Below are 22161 nucleotides of genomic sequence, written 5' to 3'. Positions count from 1 at the left end.
AACCCAATGAAGAGCTGGTCATCCAAACGATAGTCTTTAGATCTGTCCAAGTAAAAGGACACCGCCCTCTTGGGGTCCAGACGGTGCAACACCTCCTCCTCCTTGGAAGGGTGTGGGGAGGATAAAAGGTAGGGAGGGTAATGGATTGACCAAGGTGGAAAGGAGTAATCACCTTTGGGAGAAAAGCAGCCCTGGTCCTAAGAACCATTCGATCAGCATGAATGGTCAAGAATGGGGGCTTGTAACTAAGAGCTTGAAGCTCACTTACCCTCCTTGCCGAGGTTATTGCAACGAGGAAGACTGTTTTAAGAGTCAAAAGCCTCGTAGGACATTTGGGAAGAGGCTCAAAGGGAGCACCCATCAAAAAGGTCAAGACAAGATTGAAGTCCCACTGAGGCACAATAAAACAAACAGGAGGGAACATATTTGTGAGACCCTTTAAAAACCTTAAAACCACAGGAGATTTGAAAAGAGATGGCTGATCAGGCAAACAGAGAAATGCCGACAGCGCAGAAAGATAGCCCTTAACTGTGGCAACAGCAAGCCCTTGCTGTGCCAGAGAAAGGGCAAACTGGAGAACATCAGACAAATGGGCTTTCAAAGGGACAATAGATTTTCCTCCACACCAAGTGACAAATTTTGACCATCTAAAAGAATAGATGGACTTAGTGGATTCACGCCTGGCTGACAAGATGACATCCACCACGTCAGGCGGGAGAGAAAAGGAATTCAGGTTGCCCCGTTAAATCTCCAGGCATGAAGGTGTAATGTCTGGAGGTGGGGGTGTAGAACCTGCCCCTCCATCTGAGAGAGGAGGTCTGCCCTGAGAGGGAGACGGAGCGGCGGGTGAGAGGAGAGGTGGAGATGATCTGTATACCACACCCTTCTTGGCCAGTCCGGGGCGACCAATATGACTTGGGCCCGGTCTTGGCGAATCTTCCTCAGTACTCGAGGAATCAAAGGTATGGGAGGCTTCGCTGCGAAATCTGTTCGCACAATAGTGGTGTTATTTCTCTTTTCTCCACCGCCGCTTTGGTGTGGGGATGGGCTTGCCATTCTATTCACTAGATTATGACTATACACAGAGATCCCCTACTACAGAAGGAGTAGTAGTTTCTGTCCTGTAACTCCAGTTCTGTAGTAGGGGTATCTCTGTAATAGTGATAAACGCCCGCCAAAAAAAGAACAGAAAGTAAAAGGGACCTGCAGTGCATTCTGGGATACTGGGAGAAGTTCTTGAAAGTTCTCTTAAAGGCACAGTATCTTATTTAAGCCACATAATGGCAGCGTATGGGGCTTGTCTGTCCATGCCTTCCTCTCTATCATTCCAGAGGCTTTTACTGGTAGAGGCAAGTTTTTCTGTAGAAGAAACTGGGCAGGCTGTGCTGTTTGTGTGGTTGTATTTGGTGGAATTTCTAGTTGAAGTACTGGACAGTATAGCCTGTGGATATAGGCGGCATTATTTGTCTTTAAATTCTCTCTTAAGTGTCTTTGCAGTTCTGCATTTTTTGACAATTTAAGAGATTATTTTTGATTGCCGGGGTCCACGCACATGAGCGGGACTATTCACTAGATTATGACTATACACAGAGATCCCCTACTACAGAAAGGAATCATTTCCTGTATGTCGCGTATCCTTTGAGGAGGAGGGAATGCGTGACATACAGTTGTGTCCAGCACAGCACCTATGAACAGGTTGCGCTGGGAAGACACTAGGTGAGACTTGGGTACATTTATCGAAAAACCCAACCTGTACAACAAGTGGGTTGTCTCTCACAGATGATAGAGCACTCTCTCTGACGACTCTGCTTTGATCAGCCAGTCGTCCAAATAAGGGAATACTGGAATCCCTGACCTTCTGAGATGCGCCGCCACCACTGCCATCACCATGGTGAAGACTCGAGGCGTAGTAGTAAGTCCAAACGGAAGGACCGCGAACTGATAGTGCTGCGATCCCACCGTAAAACGGAGATACTTCCTGTGCGACTTCAGGATTGGGATGTGAAAATACGCATCCTGCAAGTCGAGTGACACCATCCAGTCTTCTTCTAGGAGCGCTTGAAGAACCTGAGCAAGGGTGAGCATCTTGAATTTCTCCTGTTTCAGATAGAGATTCAAGATCCTGAGATCCAGGATTGGACGAAGTCTGCCATCATTCTTGGGTATCAGGAAATACCGGGAGTAGCATCCCTGACCCTTTTCCTGCTGTGGAACCACCTCTATCACACCCTTTCTTAAAAGAGTCTGCACTTCCTCCTGCAGAAGTAACAGATGTTCCTCGGTGCAAAAACCTTGGCAAGGCGGGTAATTGGGAGGGAATTCCCGAAAGGGAAGGGCATACCCATTTTCTACAAGATTGAGAACCCAAAGATCTGATGTAACCGATTCCCAATCTTGTAGAAAATGGGCAAGCCGACCCCCACCGGACCCACATGATCCTGAATGGCGGATCTAGGACTGCTTTTCAGAGGCAGGGGGGTGTTGGAGGAAGTGGAGGAGGAAGACGCCTGACGTCCACGAGGACGCACTCTTTGCTTTCCCCTGTATGACCTTACACGGAATTGTGTTGCTGCTGCTGCTGCTGACCTTGTCGGTAATTCCGAAAGGAAGAGCGACCAAAACCCCTGAATCTCTTGTTGGTCGAAGAGCTCCTTATCTGAAGACCTAAAGATTTAGCAGTTGCTTTACTGTCTTTAAATCTCTCAAGGGCTGCATCAGCCTTCTTCCTAACGAGGCCAGACCCATCAAAAGGAAGATCTAATAAAGTCGCCTGAACATCTGCTGAAAAGTCTGAGGATTTCAGCCAAGCTGATCTTCTAGTGACGACAGCAGTGCCCATGATACGCGCCACAGAGTCTGCAGTGTCCAGACCACTTTGTATAACTTGGCGAGCCGCTGCCTGAGCATCTGAGATCACCTCTTCAAAATCCTTCCTGTTGGCATCAGGAACCTTAGGAGTTAGAAAACGTAAAGAATCCATAAGGGCATGCACATATCTCCCCAACAGACAAGTGGCATTAGTCGACTTCAATGCCATGCTTGCAGAGGAGAAGGTCTTTTTAGCAACCTGATCTTTTTCCTTTGCTTCCTTTTTACAAGGAACCTGGGGAAAGGCACTTACATTCTTTATAGAGCAAGCTGCTTGAATGACTAGGCTCTCTGGTGAAGGATGAGAAGTCAAAAAAGCAGGGTCTTCAGGTGCAACCCTGTACCTTCTTGCCACACTCTTGGAAACTGCAGGAGCAGACAGTGGTTTCTTCCACACTTCCAAAATAGGCTCTGTCAAGGCGTCATTAAATGGAAGTAGTGGTTTTAATACAGAACTAGGAGAATGTAAAACCTCAGTCAGAAGATTGGATTTAAATTCCACTGTAGGTAAAGTTAACTAAAGAAGATTTGCCGCCTTCCTCATAACCATATGGTAAGGTTGGACATCTTTAGAAGGTGTATCAGAGCCTGAAGGCAACTCCCACTCCTGGGAGAAATCCAGGCTACTAGCATCAGCCAGTTCATCAAAACTATCTTCATCCAATTCACCTTCTTCCATATCAGGATGAGATTCTATATACCATCTTTCTTCCAAAAGGCGTTGGGCCTCCCTCCTGGACCTCTCCTTCACATGCCTCGCAGCCGGATCCACCAACAGCTCCGACGGAGTCGGGATAGACGTCGGTATCGAATTCGAAGGTTTAGTCGGATGCTCTTGAGGTCGCTCTGGAGCGGGTGACGTCTGAACCGGCGTCGACGGCCTCGGTGGAGCCGGAAATTGCCAAGGCGGCGTCAGGGCTGGCATATAAGGCATAAATGGAGCAGGAGGATAGGAGTGAGGGACTCCTAGATTGAAAGCCAGTGGACCCATGGGACCAGAAGGTGCGCCAGAGGGGTACCATGCCCTTGAAAAGACATCTTACATAGCATTAAGAAACGCTGATGGATCTTGGCCTGGGGTTGGAAATGGTGGTTGGAAACCCTCAGGCTGGTCTTGTGGAGGATTCGGATCTTCGGCAGGCGCGGAATCCACATCCACTTGAACCTCTTCTTCATCTCGGGCAGAGGACGGCGCCGGAGCCGGATTCGAAGCCGGCGTCGGTGACTGAACACGCGACTCCGAAGGTGAGGCCTCACCTTCTGGTTCAGAGACATCCAGAGTAACCACCTCAGAACGTACCTTCTTCGGTGACCTCGACCTCGAGTCCGACTCCTTACCGGAACGACGTCAGGACTCATGTCTCCTCTTCTTATGTTTCTTCTTCGACTTCGAAGTATGATCCGAAGCGGACCTCGAAGATGACTCCTCTCGAGATCTAGACCTCGCCTTCGACCTTGCCTTTCGAGAACAAGACTTCTATTTTCCTTTACCAGCTTTCAATTTTGCCACCAGGAGTTTGGTCTCTCTTTCCCTCAGGGCTTTCGGGTTCATCTTTCGACAAGAGGAACAACCATCAACGTCGTGGTCGGAGCTAAAGCACCAGATGCAGTCATCGTGCGGGTCGGTAATAGACATAATTTTCCCGCATTCCCTGCAGGGTTTGAAGCCGGTCTTCTTTGTAGACATCGTCGAAGAGACAGGATACAAAGAATCAGAAAATAGAAACAAAAAGTCAACAAAGTACCAGTTGGCTACTAAGATTCCCGATAACCGTTAGCGTCGACGCCGCCGAAAAAAAGGAACTGATGTCATCACGCCGGCGTGGGCCTATTATAGGCGTCGGTGACGTCAGCGGAGTCGCGAGCGATGTCGTGTCTCTATGACGTCCGAATCCACATCGGCGCGAGGCTACGAAAAGAATTTCTGAATGTTGCTGATGCAAGGGGATATTCACAAGGTGAGGAATCCACACGGCAGATTTATCTATCAGAACTGTGGTTCTCCAGAATTGGTGTCTTTCATAGATTCATATGCAACCCACCCACCTCCCCTCATAGGTTCTCCTTATTTACTTGACTATTAGGTCACTCTTGTGCTAGAAAATCTGAGGGTCTGAGCCTCGGGGGAGAAAGTTCTAGAGGGTGCAGAAGCCTGATAGGCTGGAGTAGGGACTATATCTAATGACTTGGATGAGCTAATAAAGTGACAAGTTTTTCCCTATTGATTGCTATGCTACTATACTTCCAATGGAATGTTTAGCTATGCTATTGTTATAATATATATATATATATATATATATATATATGAGAATCGATGAATCGATGAAGCGGAATGATTCAAGCATGTGAATCTATGAAAGACACCCCAATACTGGAGAACATGCTTTCCCCTAATGCTTAGAGGCGCTTTTATTCTCTATTCCATTGTGTAGGAAAGTAGGATTTGTTTTCATGGTCACCCCCACTTTTTGTTGGTGTCATTATGTTTTACTGACCAGTCTGACTGGGATCCTGTTAATCAGGACGCCAGTTTCTGGACTTCTTCCTTAAATTGGACATGGTGAGTACTTGGGTACACTCCTGATTGGCTAGTGGTGTACCCTTGTAAGTACAGAGTATATGGTACTAAGGTACCCAGTGAACAGGTACACCAAGGGTCTCCCATGGCTGAAGGATGCATTATGCCACCCAGGAGAGACCACTCAAATTATGACTACAGACCTGCCATTGCAGCCTTTGTAAGCTGGTGCTAGCATCACTTACGACAGATATAGGTTTCCCTATATCTGAGGTCACTGCACGTAAACTCTGTAAGACACCCCTAAGGCAGGCTTTTCAATTCTGAAGGCAGGGTGCTGGTTCTAGGTGTGAGGGTGCCCCTGCATGAGCAGTAACACCCCTACGACCCTCAGAGTATATTCTCCCAGCTGTAAGTGCATCAGCATGGCCGTGTATGGCCATGCACCATTACGCAATGGCTATCTCTAAACTGGCTGTAATTAACCCTGTTGTGTTTGTATCAAACATTTTGGAAGCATACTCCTGAACGGTATGATTCCATGCACTGTAAAGCTGCTCCGGGAGGCCGTCAGCGCTCCAGGTACCAATCTTCTGGCCTGGACAGCAAACTATGGCTACTGCCGACCAGAGACACGATTCCGCCCTCTTGCTGCAGAGCCAAGCTCGAGCAGGGGAAGGCAGGACAATAGGTTTCCTGTCACACAGTGAGGTGTGACTACCACCCTGACACGACTTAAGTGTATTGGGGCAGGGTGGGGGCCCTTCGCCAGCATCACTAGACTGCTCTGAAGGGCACATGTGAAGCCCTGCTTGCACACTCCAGTTGAAACCAGTTCAGGGAGTGGTTGGCTCCCGCCCTGGCACAAAACTGGACAAAAGATGATGGCACCACACTATTAGCCTATTTACCGGTGTTCTGGAACATGGTGTTGCCCGTGTCCCTAGAAGGCTGCGCGACAGGGCCTCATTTAAAGGCAATAGGGGTCTATAGCGGTCTGTCTGGGCAAGAGGACTTCTGTGAGTACATCAGTGTTCTCCTCCACAATAGGCAATTGGAGGTCAAAGTACTCAAGTACCTTTGTGTCACAAGTGTGAAGAAGGCACTTTTATCAGTAGCAGTACCAGGGGGACAGACCAGCCCAGTACCTGAACAGGCATCTAGTCCACCAGCATCTTGTAGCCCATCATACCAGTTGTCCTCAGTGTATGGTTGAGCTACTAATCTCATTCATAATAGTGATCTTTGTTAAACAGGAACACATTTGTAATAATCTAAGCCCTTCTTGAAGGGCAAGATGACAATGTATGATGGGTTGCTGGAAGACTGCAGCCAGAGAAAGCAGGAACAGCAGTGATCAGTGTTGAAGTGGAGTCAGCGCAGAGTAAGAGAACAGTATAGGCTGTCCCTTGCCATCAATAGGAGTAGACATTGGAATCAATGCTCTGAAGGCCGTCGGGGTTTGTGGCACCAGGACAGAGGTCCGCTTCAAAGACAGCGTGGGACCTAAAATGGTCCAGGACATTACAACTGGCATAGAGGGCAGATTTGGCAGTAGAGTCCGGTCGGATGTCCTTGTGGTTCCTTGGAGTCCAAAGCACGTCAGAGGTACACGGCTGCAGGTCATATAGGCGCAACATGACATCATGGTACTGCTGAAATTTGAGGCAGTGTCGCCAAACGCCCCAAAAAGTCAGGTTGGCCTGGGGCAATCAACAGAATCATCTCCAAAGGAGAGAGATTTCAGCAACAAGACCTAGAAGTACATTTAATATGTCACACTTTCCAGGAATTCAAGTGTGACATGAAGGGGTGTGAGAAAGGGGCTCTATATATACTGGACCAACGTAAGGTACAGTGTGTATAGAGGCCACAAACCCCAGAGGTATTACAGAGGTTCAAGTCAGGTCTGACCTTACCTCTCTAAAGTGGTAGCTTGGTCGAGCAGTAAGGCAGTACCAGAGGACAGTTTAAGGCATTTGTTGTACTCACTCAGTCAGCAAAAGGTTTCACACACTCAAGGACTGATTTCCAGGCCAATTATTTGTATATCAAAAGATAGTTTTATTTTTAGAACCAAAAGGTATCAAAATATACTTTTCTCAATATGAGAGGTCTCAGATGAGCACCTTGCAGAAAGGCAATAAACTTGGTAAACACAATAGGTACAGGGGTTGCAGTAGGCAACACAATTCTAAACACAATTTAGCATTGAGCTCAATGGGTTCTTCTACATGAATGCAGCTGGTTACTTTATCAATTACTTTTGTAATCCCAGGACTGGATCCAAGATTCAGTCTTGGGGTCTAAGCTGAAAACAGTTTAGCAAAAACGATGTGGCTATTGCACTGATTTTTAAGAAATATAAAGCTATTTTAAAAGTTCACACTTGGAAACTTTTCAATTAAAATCTGGCAATGTTATCCAATGGAAGAAAATTCAAGTTACAGGAAATATAGGTTCTACTTACTTTTGTAATCCAGGACTGGGCTCCTCGGTCCAGCACCGGGGTCTCTTCGCAAAACAGGTAAGCAATTACGTTTCAGTAGTTGGTACGATTTTTAAGAAATATTTCAAGTTTTCACAAGTAGACACTGGATTCCTATGGAGAAAATTCAGGTTACTAGTAACCCCGGTAAGGATTACTGTTGCGGTTCAGTACTGGGCTACAAGGTACAGTACTGGCCTCGCAGGTGAGTACTTCGGAATTCGTTATTTGGCTGGTTTTATATGAATATTTTAAAGTTTCAAAACTTCACACTTAGAAGATTTTTCGAGTCAAACCAGTCAATGTTATCCTATGGCAGGAAAGTGAGTCATCCGTTTTCATGTGAGTACTCGACTGGTGAAGTTAAGGTTCTGACCATACACTCAGGGGTCCCCCAGGGTCAGGTAGGTACAGTTGGTAAACCCTCAGCGGCACAGGGGCGGCCAGGTGCAGAGGTAGTTAGTCCCAATGTTATCCAATGAGGGGCAGGGGGCCTTCGGTTGGTGGCTGCTGGCTAGCAGGCCACACGGCTGTGGGAGCTGGGCTCCTGGTCACTTGCTCAGGGCAAATGGGTAAGTAGGATAGGGTACAGGTTGCACTGCCAGGGGAACTTGGGCGGCTGGGTGCAGGGTGCTTTTGAGCCATCGAGCGCTCAATGTTATTAATTGAGGATCTTGAAAAGGGAACAAAGGCTGCAGGCTCGAGGACGGAGGATCTTCTGGAGCGATCAACACTTCGAGGGGTAAGTTGGGATCTTAGAGGATAGGTAGGCACCCAGGAGTTGGGCACAGGGGGCCATGGGGCGCCGGGTGCAGGGGTGTCTTTCGATGTCAGGAAATCTTACCTCCTGCTGGTCGCGGTCGTCAGGGTCCCTTGTCCTGAGGCTGCAGGCGTCGACGGGGTCTTCGAGGAAGGGCCTTGGGCACTGGATTCCAAGTCAGAATCGCCGATGGGACATCTTCAGGGTCTTGATTCACTCCGGCACATGCCAGGCTTGGCGGGTGCAGAGTGTGCAGGGTTTGCAGTTCCGGGCTGATGCCAGGGCTTGTTACTTTGAGCAGTACCACTGCTCGTGGGAGACCCAGGGAGTCAGAGTCACAAGGCAGTCAGGTCCTCCGGCATTTTTGAGGTTGCTGACCACTGGAGACGCCGGGGTTTAGCAGGAGCAGGTTCGAGGGTCGACCGGCCGGTAGGGCTGGGGCCAAATCAGTTGGTGTCCTCCTATTTTTAGCAGCTGCATGGCAGGTCTTCTTGTTTCTTGTTCTTCTTTCTTGTTTCGGAATCTGGATCTGTGGAAGGTGGTTCAGGGTGCCCCTAAATACTAAATGTCGGGGTGTTACAGGTCGGGCAAGGGCAGGGACCAATGGGTCCCTGTCCTGGGGTGGGTACACCCCCTAGCCTGCTCCTCTCCTGTAGGAGGGGGCAGGAGCCTAGCTGTGATTGGGCAGGGCTCCCCATCTTCAAGATGGCCGGAGCCCGAGGTCGTGCATCACCTCGCCTCTCCCACCTGAGGGGTGGAGTTGGCACAAGCCGACACACCCCCCTTTCTGACGGTTTCCCACCAGAGTGGGGGTCAGAACTGGTGGGGGCCAGTTGCTGAGTACAGCAAGTGGTCTGGAGAAGCTCACAAAGGCGGAATGCCTTTGAAGCATCCCCTGCCCATCCTGGGGGAAGAGGCTTGGCACCTCGTCCCAGGATGTGCATTGTTGCAGGCCAAGGAGAGCTGGAGCTCTCGACCCAGGGGTCCAGCAACATGTCTGCTTTGTGGCAGCTGAGACAGCCTCTCAGACAAGACGTGGATTGTAGGTTAGGTTTCAGGGGGCATCTCTAAGATGCCCTCTGTAGTGTATTTTACATTCAATCCCACACTGACATCGGTGTGGATTTAATGTGCTGAGAAGTTTGATATCTGCCTTCAGTGTAGCCATATGGTGCTGTGGAGTTCGTGATGACAACCTCCCAGCACCATATACTCTTAATGGCACCACTGCACTTAAAGTGCCCAGGAATGGCCCTGGGTACTGTAGGGCCACAGGGCTCATGCACCTGTGCCCACACCACTGGCATAGAGCACCCAGCTAAAGGGGTGGCGGATGTATGCCAGGGCAGTGGGTTTGTGGGCATGGCACACAGGGATGTGTGCCATGTCGACTCTTTGTTTAGTTCTGCACCAGGACACTCAGCCTGCAAGGGCAGTGTGTGTGTTTCAGGGTACAGGGCCCCCAAGGGTGGCACAATAAGTGCTGCAGCCCTTAGGGGTCTTCTATCGTCACAATGACCTGGGCACCTAGGGTACCATTTACTAGGGGGGGGATATGTGGCCAGAGATGCCAATTGGGTTTAGGCTTTGTCCAGTTTTTAGGGAAGGAACACAAGCCCTGGCATCTGACTGGCAGGGACCCAGAGCACATCAAAGAAAAGTGCATCAGGTATCAGGCAAAAAAGTGGGGGTACTGCAACAGAAACTCACTTTCTCACAAGGGGCAGAGAACTACTTGGGCTTTTTGCACTTCTTTTTGGGCTTTCCAGAGGACTTCAACAGTGACAAAGATTTGCTGCGGGAAAGACTTTCGGAATGGGACCTTTACATTGGTAGGCCGCAATGGATTTTGCCAGTGTTTGGGGGCATACAGCTTAAATCCACAATCACAAATGCCCTTGGCTATCATCAAGGTGCAGACATTAAAGGCAAGGAGTCGTGGTCTGACCCCAAGCACAAAAGACAAATCTGGTGGGGTTCTATCGCGAAAATGTGCTTGCAACAGTCCCTACAATTTTGTTACATTGTAGTTTTAGGAGACCTCACTGCCCCTTGCACATTGGAATTTTCAGGCAAATTTCATAGTAGTTTGTAGAATTTTGCCTAGTGAGAGACAAGAGTTAGATCTAAAACTATGTCTGGTGACGCCGACAGAAAGGAATACAGTCCGCTTGGATGGTGCTTATATATGGCTCCGCATGTCACTTGCAGAGCAGAACGATGCTGGTGAGAAGTGGTATGACACCACCTACAGGCACACAGGGGCTCTGCATTTAAGTTTGCAGAACCTGGAAGTGTACTTAAAAGTGAGGAATCTGCGGTAAGCAGTATACATAACAAACATCAGAAAAGTGATCCTCTAAACCAATATATACTTGCAGTAACTGACTGACTGGAGACTTGCTATCAGTGGACCATAAAAGATGACAAATTATAATGATGGCTGAAACCTGGTTAGAGCCACCCCATTGTAGTCTGTTTTTTCAGGGGCACACAAGTTTTACCTGCATTGTTTGGAGGGGTCATATCAGATGAACTCTGATGATTACAGAATATCAATATACACAGCAGATTGCAGAAATGCTTAATCTCCCCTCGCCATTTGAGAGACTCGCTGAGTTTCCCTTGTCGCTTACAACCGTCACATTTCGCCATCTGCAGGGTGAAAACAAAGGACACTTCTTAAAAAGATGATTAGGTAGAATTTGAGGTGCAAACATTTGCAAGTTACAGAACAACCATATTACAGGAATATAATACACTTATCATAGCCACCTTATTCAAACAAAGCAATAACTAATTAACAATGAATATAGTTAAAAAACAGGTTGTGGGAATCCAGTCAGAGCCCACAACACTACAAACTATCCTAATCTTAAGACCTATAGCACAAGTTACTACTTGTGTAACGATATATCTGTAAGAGACATTAGTTAGTGATAGATTCCTTACTTTAGAATATCCCCAAGCGTCACACTGGATCCGGAAAATTTTGCGTAGCAATACCCATGCTCGCCGGCAGGCGTCGTCCGCGGCTCCGCGTCGGTCATCGGCGTCGTTAGCGCCGGAATGACGTCGGAGTACTTAGACGCCACCCATGCGCGCTGACGTCAGTTCTGATACACAGCTTTTCCGCGCCAGATACGCAGAGCCATGATAGAACCAACACTGGTGCCATGAAACTAGGGCCCTGAAAGGGGATGACCTTAACCCTAAATATCGGTTCGCAGAACGGGGAGGATGGGTGGGTCGGTAAGAAATCTATCACTAATTTCTCTTACAGATATATCGTTACACAAGTAGTAACTTGTGCATCTGAAAGAGACGTTAGTGATAGATTCCTTACCTTAGAATAGATACCCCAGCAATACCAACCCCGGTGGTGGGTCTGCGAACCAATAATCACACCAGAAAGTCCTGGAGGACGGAACGGCCAAAGAAGCCATCCCTCCGGACTTGGCTGTCCAGGTAGTAGTGTCGTGCAAACGTGTGCAGCGAGGCCCACGTAGCTGCCTGGCAAATGTCCTGCAAGGGCACTCCCTGGCCCAGGGTAGTGGTAGTCGCCGTGGCCCGAGTGGAATGAGCCGTCAATCCAACAGGGGGCTCCTTCTTAGCCAAGGAGTAACATGCCTGGATAGACAAGAAGATCCACCGAGAGATGGTCCGCTTGTGCACCGCCTTTCCCTTCTTAGCGCCCACGTAACCAACAAAGATTTTGTCATCCAACCGGAACTGGCGTGTGCGATCTAGAAAGTAAGAGAGCGCACGTTTTGGGTCCAGACGGTGGAGCCTCTCTTCCTCTTTCGAGGGATGCGGAGGCGGAAAGAAGGTGGGCAACGTAATGGACTGCCCGATGTGGAAAGCAGTGACAACCTTGGGCAGGAAAAAAGGTCTTGTCCGCAACACAACATTGTCCGGATGAACAGAGAGGAAAGGAGGTGTGGAAGAAAGAGCCTGGAGCTCACTCACTCTCCTGGCAGAGGTGTTGGCAACCAGGAAAGCAGTCTTCAGAGTAAGAAGACGGAGAGGACAGTTATGGAGCGGCTCAATGGGAGCACACATTAGGTAAGTAAGAACAAGGTTCAAGTCCCACTGGGGCATCACGAAAGAAACAGGAGGGAAAATGTGTGTGATGCCCTTCAAAAACCTATTTACAATAGGGGACTTGAACAAGGAAGGCTGATCAGGTAGCCTCAAGAAGGCGGAAAGGGCAGAAAGGTAGCCCTTGATAGTGCCCAGAGCAGAGCCCTGCTGGGCAAGAGAAAGAAGGAAGAGGAGAACCCCAGAAAGAGGGGCAGAGAGTGGATCCACAGCCTTTGCTGTGCACCATGCCACAAATCTGTTCCACCTGCAGGCGTATACCTACTTTGTGTAGGGACGCCTGGCTGCCAGAATGACATTACAGACTTCGGGAGGCAAGTCAAATGGCCTCAACTGCCGCCGCTCAATCTCCAAGCTTGTAGGTGGAGACTGGACAGGTTCGGGTGGAGAACCGTCCCCTGCTGCTGCGACAGAAGGTCCTCCCGAAGAGGCAGACGAATCGGGGGATCGACTGACATGCTGAGTAGCTCGGGATACCAGTATCTTCGTGCCCAGTCCGGAGCCACAAGGATAACCTGGGCCCTGTCGCGCCTGATCTTCTCCAGCACTCTAGGCAGAAGTGGTATAGGCGGAAAGGCGTACAATAGACCGCAACTCCACTCGCGACGAAAAGCGTCTCCGAGCGAGTGCCGCCTTGGAAATTCCAACATGCAGAACTGATGACATTGCGCGTTCTCTTCTGTGGCGAATAGATCTAATCAAGGCTCTCCCCATTGCTAAAAGAGGCCTTGCGCCACGTCAGAGTTCAGACGCCATTCGTGATCCATCATGCACCGACGGATGAGTTCGTCCGCCCTGGCGTTCAGAGAACCTGCCAGGTGTTGAACCACCAGGGTCACACCCTGATGTTCCAGCCACTGCCAGAGGCGCAGAGCCTCCTGGCATAGGGTCCACGACCCCACCCCGCCCTGTTTGTTGCAGTACCACATGGCGGTGGTGTTGTCCGTGAACACCTGCACTACACTCCCACGAACAGAGGGGAGGAATGCTTTCAGTGCTAGATGGATCGCCCGCAGCTCCAAAAAGTTGATATGGAGCTGGGACTCCGCCGGAGACCAGAGGCCTCTGATCTCCGCCTCTCCCATGTGGCCTCCCCAGCCCTGGAGGGACGCGTCCGTCACAACCACGTGCTCCGGGTGGGGTAGGGAGAGGGATCTGCCACTGACCCAATCGCGGTCCGTGAGCCACCACTGCAACTGTCTCACAGTGCCCTCCGAGATAAAGACCGGTTGCCCTGATGCTGGGCCCACTGAAACTTCAGGTCCCACTGCAGAGCCCGAATCCGCCACCGGGCGTGATGCACCAGAAGGATGCAGGAGGCCATCAGCCCCAGTAGCCGCAGCGTCAACCTGACCGAGACTCTGGATAAAGGCTGAAAGATCGGAATCAGAGCCTGAATATCCCGAACCCGCTGTTCGGGAGGATAAACCCGAAACTGCGCCGAGTCTAGAACTGCTCCGATGAAGAGGAGCTTCTGAGAGGGACACAGGTGTGACTTCGGCACGTTGATGGAGAACCCCAGCAAGTGCAGGAGGTCGGCCGTAGTCTGGAGGTGGTTGACGACTGTCTGGGGCGAGCCCGCCTTCAACAGCCAGTCGTCGAGGTAGAGGAAGACTGAAACCCCTAACCTGAGCAGATGAGCAGCGACCACCGCCATCACTTTCGTGAACACCCGTGGGGTGCTGGTAAGGCCAAAGGGGAGCACGGTAAACTGAAAGGGCTCGGGGCCTACCGTGAACCGCAGGTAACGCCGGTGGGCCAGCAGGACGGGGATGTGAAAGTAAGCGTCCTGCAAGTCCAACGCTACCATCCAGTCTCCGGGGTCCAGGGCAGCTAAGACCTGAGCCAAAGTCAGCATCGTGAACTTCTCCTTCCGGAGGAAGCCGTTGACGCTCCGGAGGTCCAAAATAGGGCGCAGGCCCCCTTTGCCCTTCTTGGGTACCAGAAAGTAGTCGGACTAACAACCACACCCTACTTCTGGCCCAGGAACGCGCTCAATGGCCCCCTTGGCCAAGAGGGCCGATACTTCCTCTTGCAGAAGTTGCAAGTGATCCCCCGACACGCAGTGGTACTGTGGTGGCATGGCCGGAGGGGTAGCCACGAAGGGGAGGGAGTAGCCCCTTCGGACGATTTGCAGCACCCACCTGTTCGACGTGACAGTGCGCCAGTGGAAGAGGTGATGGCGAACCCTGCCAACCACCGGCGTCACTTGGGCCTGAAAACACGGACTAGGAAGGTTTTGAGGCAGGTGCTGCGGAGGGAGGTGTGGACTGGCCTCGCCCTTGTCCCCGACGGCCGTTACGGCGGTTTCCACGGCCGCCACCGCGCTGTTGAACATTCTGCGGTGCGTGGCTGGCAGCTCGTGTGGGGGCGCCCCTTCCGTGGCCACGAAAGGAGCAAAAGGCACCCGATTGTTGGCGTGGGGCCGAGAGGCCCAAGGACTTGGCCGTAGCCCTGGAGTCCTTAAAACGTTTAAGCGCATGGTCTGCCTTGTCGCCAAAGAGGTGACGGCCATCGAACGGCATGTCCAGAAGAGTGGACTGGACATCGGCCGACACCCGCGGGGCCGGTGAGGTCGACCGGCGACGACCCGGATCCGGTAAGGTCCTGCGGCGCCGGGACCTAAGTCGCCGGCGGCGCCGAAGCACCCGACCCGCTAGGGCCTCCAGCCGGGGCCGTTGGGCCCAAAGGCGCCACGGGACCCGGCTGAGGGAGGGAGGGACCTCATGGCCATGAGGTACCGCTCGGCCTCCTCCGGGGTCGCGTCATGCCCAGGGACCCAAAGGTGTGGGGCAGGCGGCTGTAGGAGAGTGGGGTCTGCAATCCTATGGTCACCCCAGATTTTTGTTTTTTGCTTCACTGGTTTAAGACTTTCCCTGGCTGTGGGCCTGCTAATCAGACCGACAGCCTAGCTGTTCTCTCTCTATATTGACAACCATGTACTTTAGGTGCATTTACCAATTGGTACTGGGCCACCTTATCAGTCCCTGTACCCAGGGCATAGGTGTACCCAGGGCCTACCAGGGGTTGAAGCATGTATTATGCCACCCCTGGCTGGCCATCTAAAACTGACACAACTGGCTGCATGACAGCTGGGGCAAGGTGGTGTAATCACCCTTTGCTATAGATATAGTATACCTATATCTATCCCTAAAATGGACACATATATTCCTATCAGTCACTCCTATGGCAGGCCTTATCAATCCTGAAGGCAGAGTGCTTGGAATTATGTGAGATGGTGCTCTGGCATGAGCTGAGCCCCTTTGCAGCTTGCGGAACCAAGTCCTAATAGCTGTTCCATGATAACGCTATACCATATACTCTTAAGTGCATTTTCAACCTCGCGGTTAAATGCTAACTCTGGTATAACATTACCAAAACATGTCGAGTAAGGTGTCATACGAATTGGAATACTACCCCCTCGCCAATTCTGGCGATGGGGGTAGCATTCCACCCTTCTAGAGGGACACGACATTAGCCCTCTGACCTCATAAAGAGTTCAGAGGTGTTGTTATTAATAAATATACTGTTTATTTTCATAACAACCTGTGTGGTGTCCTTTCATCTGGTATTCAAGGGGTTATATTGTGGTAAAACAGCTGGCTTCATATGCCAAAAGAGTTTAGCCTAAGACTGCTTTGTCCATGCTACCATTTGGATAGCTGGTCTATAAGGTTGACTTACAACCAATCACCATAAGGGTTGTTTGGACTGATACAAGGTGATCACTAGAACTAGTGAGCATCATATATCAGGCCAACTTCTCACATTGGTGTGCAGCGGTTGGGATTTGAGCTTGCTGTTGTTTTTACCAAATATAATCTTGAAATATCATTTGAAAGATCACATAAGGTACTCTAGGTACATATAACAAGCTTAGAAATACTGAGTTCTACTGAACCAGCTGTTGTAGTAGAAAGGGCCTAGCACACCCTGACTACAACTCTTAGCAAGGGATCAGTAGGAAAACCCATAGTGTAGGTAGGTGCATCACTTACACCTCACTAGAAAGCATGTCTACCCATGGAGAGACTTCAGAGACTCCCCTAGTGGTTAGTGACCCTCCACAGGTCCTTTCCAGATATGCAGCTCTCAGTTTCCAGGAGATGAGACAATTGTGTACCTCCAGGAAACTGAAACAGGGTTCTAACCCTACCACTCCTTTTCTGTTAGGTCTCTTGGAGACATATGATGCTAGAAAGGCTTCTAACCCAGGCCCCTCTAATCCAGATGGGAGCATGCCCCCCTTAGAAGGGAATCCTAACTCCAACCCCCCTGAAACAGAGAATGTAGATGAGGAAGAGGAGGACGAGGAAGAGTCCTCTGGGGATGAGGCAGACAAAGGTCCAGTAGTAGTCAGCAGACTCACAAGGGCCAACTTAAGCCTACATGAAGGTGGTACTGGGGGAGCACCAAGACCATCCTCAAGCAGGCCTAACCTTGGGAATAGACAAGTTAGATCTCATTCCAGAGGCTCTAACAGATCTATTCACACCCATGTCTCTCAGGCATCTTCTCAGAGAGGGAGGACAGCCCCTCAGAGAAGAGAGCATGAAGCAAAGATGAGGGAAGTGAATCTGAGGATTGAAAGGGAATAACTTGCCCTTGCCAAAGAGAAACTTGCCTTTGTCAGAGAGCAACAGTTGAGTGGGATAGTCCCCACTGGTGGCAGCATTATCCCTAAGGATAGAGAAAGAGGTTTTGATACTAGAAACCTGGGTAAAATAGTGCCCTCCTACAAGACAGGAGATGATATCCACAAGTGGATAACTGCTTTGGAGAGAGCCTGCAAAGTACAGCAGGTACCCCAGAGTCAGTGGGCAGCTATATTGTGGCTCTCCTTTGAAGGTAAAGGTAGAGATAAGCTCCTCACTGTTAGAGATGAGGATGCTAATGATTACCAAGTCTTGAAAAATGCACTGATTGATGGGTTTGGCTTAACCACTGAACAGTACAGGTTAATATTCAGATACACCCAGAAAACTCAGGCTCAAGATTGGACTGACTTTGTTGATTGTGAAACTAAGGCTTTGGAAGGCTGGTTACTGGGAAGTAAAGTTACTGATTACACAGGATTGTATAATCTAATTATGAGAGAGCAAATCTTAAATAATTGTCGGAACCAGTTGTTGCATCATCATTTGATTGACTCAGATCTGACCTCTCCCCAAGAATTGGGAAAGAAGGCAGACAGATGGGTCAGGACAAGGGTCAAGCAGCAGAACCAGAACCAGGGTGGTGGCCAGAAGAAAGCAGACCAGAAGGGTAATGAGAATAAGCAAAATGACCAGAAGTCTTCAACAGGGCCCCAACAACCTAAGGAGGGTGGGTCCCAAAATTCCCAAAAGAAGAAGAATGATGGTCCTAAGAAACCATGGTGCCAATACTGTGAAAGTAAGACTCACTGGTTTAGTGAGTGCACCAAGAAAGGCCAAACTCCTACCACTACTATCCCTAAGACACCTGCACCCCCTAGTACAGTTAGTAGTGGTAGTGTACCTCCCAAAGCTATAGTTGGGTTAACCCTGGGTACTGAGGTGGATTCTGACTTAGTCAGATTCCTACTCAGGCAGTTCTTGTTTGTACTGGGGACATGGATCTGACCCCTACTATAAGTCCTAGCACTCTGTGCAAATACAGACAAACGCCTTTAATCAATGGAAAGATGGCTCAGGCCTACAGGGACACGTGTGCCAGTGCCACTATGCTGACACCAACATTTGTGGACCCTGACCAGATCATGCTAGGTTCAGATTACCTAGTGACCAAAGCTAGCAATGTCACTACCAAACACAGTATGGCAGTTGTTAATTTCTCCTGGGGAGGGGTAACTGGCCTAAAAAGGGTTGTAGTTAGTTCAGACCTCCCAGTAGATTGTCTTTTGGGCAATGATTTGGAATCTTCACTGTGGTCAGATGTGGAGTACAGGACTCATGTAGAAATGCTAGGTCTCTCCTCACATGTCCTTGCTGTGACCAGGTCACAGGCCAAGAAATGCCCAGCTGAACTGGTGCTGGATCCTGGAAGAATGGACCAGACACTACCCAAGAGGAAGAGCAGTAGGGATAAGGCTGAGCCTTCCCCCCCTGCCTCAGGTTGAGGATCAGCTCTCACAGGAGGCTGACCCAAAGACCCCAGAAGGAACTGTCCTAGAAGAGCTTGAACCTGAACAGGTTGAGTTTCTCGGGCCAGGGGGACCTTCGAGGGCAGACTTGAGACAGGCACAGTTAGACTGTTCCTCCCTTGAACCCCTCAGACAGCAGGCTGCTGCGGAGGCTGCAGGGAATGCTACAGGTGCCCATAAGGTATATTGGGATGATGGACTCCTATACTCTGAGGCAAGAGACCCCCAAGCCTGGTGCTACCAAGAGGCTGGTCATCCCCTTGTCTCTTAGAGGTTTCCTTCTCACCTTAGCCCATGAGATTCCCCTTGCAGGTCACTTAGGCCAGAACAAGACTTGGGACAGGCTTGCCCCACACTTTCACTGGCCTCGTATGTCTGAGGACACTAAAGAGTTTTGTCGCTCATGTGTCACCTGCCAAGCCAGTGGCAAATCAGGTGGCACAACAAAGGCCCCCCTTATACCACTACCTGTGGTGGGGGTACCCTTTGAGAGAGTGGGGATAGACATTGTTGGACCAATGGACCTGCAACAGCATCTGGGCACAGATTTATACTGGTGGTAGTGGATCATGCCACCAGGTATCCAGAAGCTATTCCCCTTAGGACCAGTACAGCTCCTGTTGTGGCCAGGGCCCTACTTGGAGTTTTCTCCAGAGTGGGGTTTCCTAAGGAGGTTGTCTCTGACAGAGGTGCAAACTTCATGTCAGGATACTTGACTGCAATGTGGAAGGAGTGTGGTGTAAATTACAAATTTACCACACCCTATCACCCACAGTGCAATGGGCTTGTTGAGAGATTCAACAAGACCCTCAAAGGGATGATAAAAGGGTTACCTGAAAAGCTTAGGCAAAGATGGGACATCCTTTTACCCTGCCTCCTGTTTGCTTACAGAGAGGTCCCACAGAAGGGGGTTGGTTACAGCCTTTTTAAGCTTCTGTTTGGGCATCCTGTAAGAGGACCCCTATGTCTGGTGAAGGAAGGATGGGAGTTACCTCTCAAAAAGCCTAAACTTGACATAGTGGGCTATGTACTTGATCTCTGCTCCAGGATGGCAGAGTACATGGAGAAGGCATCTAAAAACCTTGAGGCCAGCCAAGAACTTCAAAAAGCTTGGCATGACCAAAATGCTGTCCTAACTGTTTACCATGCAGGACAGAAGGTGTCGGTGTTGGAGCCAGTGGCCCCAGCAGCTCTCCAAGACAAATGGTCTGGACCCCATACCATCATTGAGCAAAAGGGAGAAGTCACCTACTTTCTTGGGCCTGTCTGGATACTATAGGAAGCTTGTCAAGAATTATGGGTCCATTGTGACACCACTTAATGACCTGACAAGCAAGAAAATGCAGAAGAAAGTTCAGTGGACAGTAAGCTGTCAGAATGCATTTGATGACCTAAAGCAGGCCATGTGTACTGCACCTATTCTCAAGAGTCCTGACTACTCCAAAACCTTCATTGTCCAAACAAATGCATCTGAGTTGGGTGTGGGAGCTGTTCTATCTCGACTGAATATTGATGGTCATGACCAGCCCATTACTTTTATAAGCAGAAGGCTGACCCCTAGAGAGAAACGTTGGTCAGCTATTGAGAGGGAGGCCTTTGCTGTGGTTTGAGCCCTGAAGAAGTTGAGGCCATACTTGTTTGGAACTCACTTCAAGATTCAGACCGACCAGAAGCCCCTCTTATGGCTAAATCAGATGAAGGGTGAAAACTCCAAACTTCTTAGGTGGTCCATTTCCCTACAGGGGATGGACTTTACAGTGGAGCACAGACCAGGGACTGACCATGGCAATGCAGATGGTCTCTCCAGGTATTTCCTCTTAGAACAGGAAGACTCACCTGGTCAAGGTTAGTTTAATGTCCCTAAGTTGGGGGGGGGGGTTATGTAGGAGAGTGGGGTCTGCAATCCTATGGTCACCCCAGATTTTCGCTTTTTGCTTCACTGGTTTACAACTTCCCTGGCTGTGGGCCTGCTAATCGGACCCACAGGCTAGCTGTTCTCTCTCTAAATTGACTACCATGTACTTTAGGTGCATTTACCAATTGGTACTGGGCCACCTTATCAGTCCCTGTACAGTGTACCTTAGGTATCCAGGGCATAGGTGTACCCAGGGCCTACCAGGGGCTGAAGCATGTATTATGCCACCCCTGGCTGGCCATCTAAAACTGACACAATTGGCTGCATGACAGCTGGGGCAAGGTGGTGTAATCACCCTTTGCTATAGATATAGTATACCTATATCTAACCCTAAAATGGACACATATATTCCTATCAGTCACTCCTATGGCAGGCCTTATCAATCCTGAAGGCAGAGTGCTTGGAATTATGTGAGATCGTGCTCTGGCATGAGCTGAGCCCGTCTGCAGCTTGCGGAACCAAGTCCTAATAGCTGTTCCATGATAACCATATACTCTTAAGTGCATTATCAACCTCGCGGTTAAATGCTAACTCTTGTATAACATTATCAACACATGTCGAGTAAGGTGTCATACGAATTGGAATACTACCCCCTCGCCAATTCTGGCGACGGGGGTAGCATTCCACCCTTCTAGAGGGGCACGACGTGTGTAACTGTGAACCCCGGTTAAAGTAATCTCGAGCCTTGGCATCACAAAATGGATGCTGCCACCACAGACACAAGTCTGACCTCCTGCTGCTGGGAGTCCTTCCAGCGAGGGAGGCTTGGACAAAGGGTTTCCTGCCTTGGGAGGTGCTAGCACCACCCCAGACAGGATTTTGTGTATTGGGTAGGACAGGCCTAAAAGGAATGAGACATGCCTGGGGCACACAAGGTGTCCTGTGCATACACCAGTTCAAACCAGTTGCTGGGGCATCCCTGCCCCAGCTCTGGCGCATCCTTGCCCCAGCTCTGGCGCGAAACCGGACAAAGGATAGGGGGTGTAGCCATCCCCCTTCCTGGTCCCACCCAGGGGAGGGACCTAGTCAGTAGTGCAGCCCCCTTTAGGAGAATAAAGGTAGGAGCTGGTCCCATTCCAAATTAGATTATCCTGAACAACTTTACAAGAAGAAACTCTGGACTTCGACGTTCTGCTCCACAGAAGACTGAAGAATCTCCCTTGTGGACAAGGAGTGTCCACCCTGCAACTGCAGGCACCATCAAGCGTCCAGCGGCTTCACTTTGTCGTCTTCCCTCGAGGATCCAGACTTCAGAGCCCGACGAGACCCGGATTCCCAGACCTCTCCGACCTCAACTCACATCTGCAGCAAAGCTGAGACCCGTGGGTACAACGAGACACGTGGGACTGGCCATCTTGAACGAACCTGCACTTCGCTTCCAGCACGA

At 49.9% G+C, this 22161-nt stretch overlaps 1 protein-coding gene across 8 annotated transcripts in view; it reads right to left on the bottom strand.

Moving 5' to 3' along the window:
* ZMYM4 (zinc finger MYM-type containing 4) overlaps window positions 1-22161 on the bottom strand; it is a 1395070-nt gene that overhangs the window by 730906 nt on the left and 642003 nt on the right. For all 8 annotated transcript variants that reach the window (XM_078681133.1, XM_078681129.1, XM_078681130.1 and 5 more), the window contains exon 14: window positions 11139-11289. In XM_078681133.1, coding sequence (XP_078537259.1) covers window positions 11139-11289 — 151 coding nt within the window. The remainder of the gene's footprint in view (window positions 1-11138; window positions 11290-22161) is intronic.

Source organism: Lissotriton helveticus, chromosome 3_1, assembly GCF_964261635.1.
Source record: "Lissotriton helveticus chromosome 3_1, aLisHel1.1, whole genome shotgun sequence".
NCBI lineage: Eukaryota > Metazoa > Chordata > Amphibia > Caudata > Salamandridae > Lissotriton > Lissotriton helveticus.
Note: the sequence above shows the minus strand (reverse complement) of the source record. Positions and strands in the feature narration are given on the sequence as shown.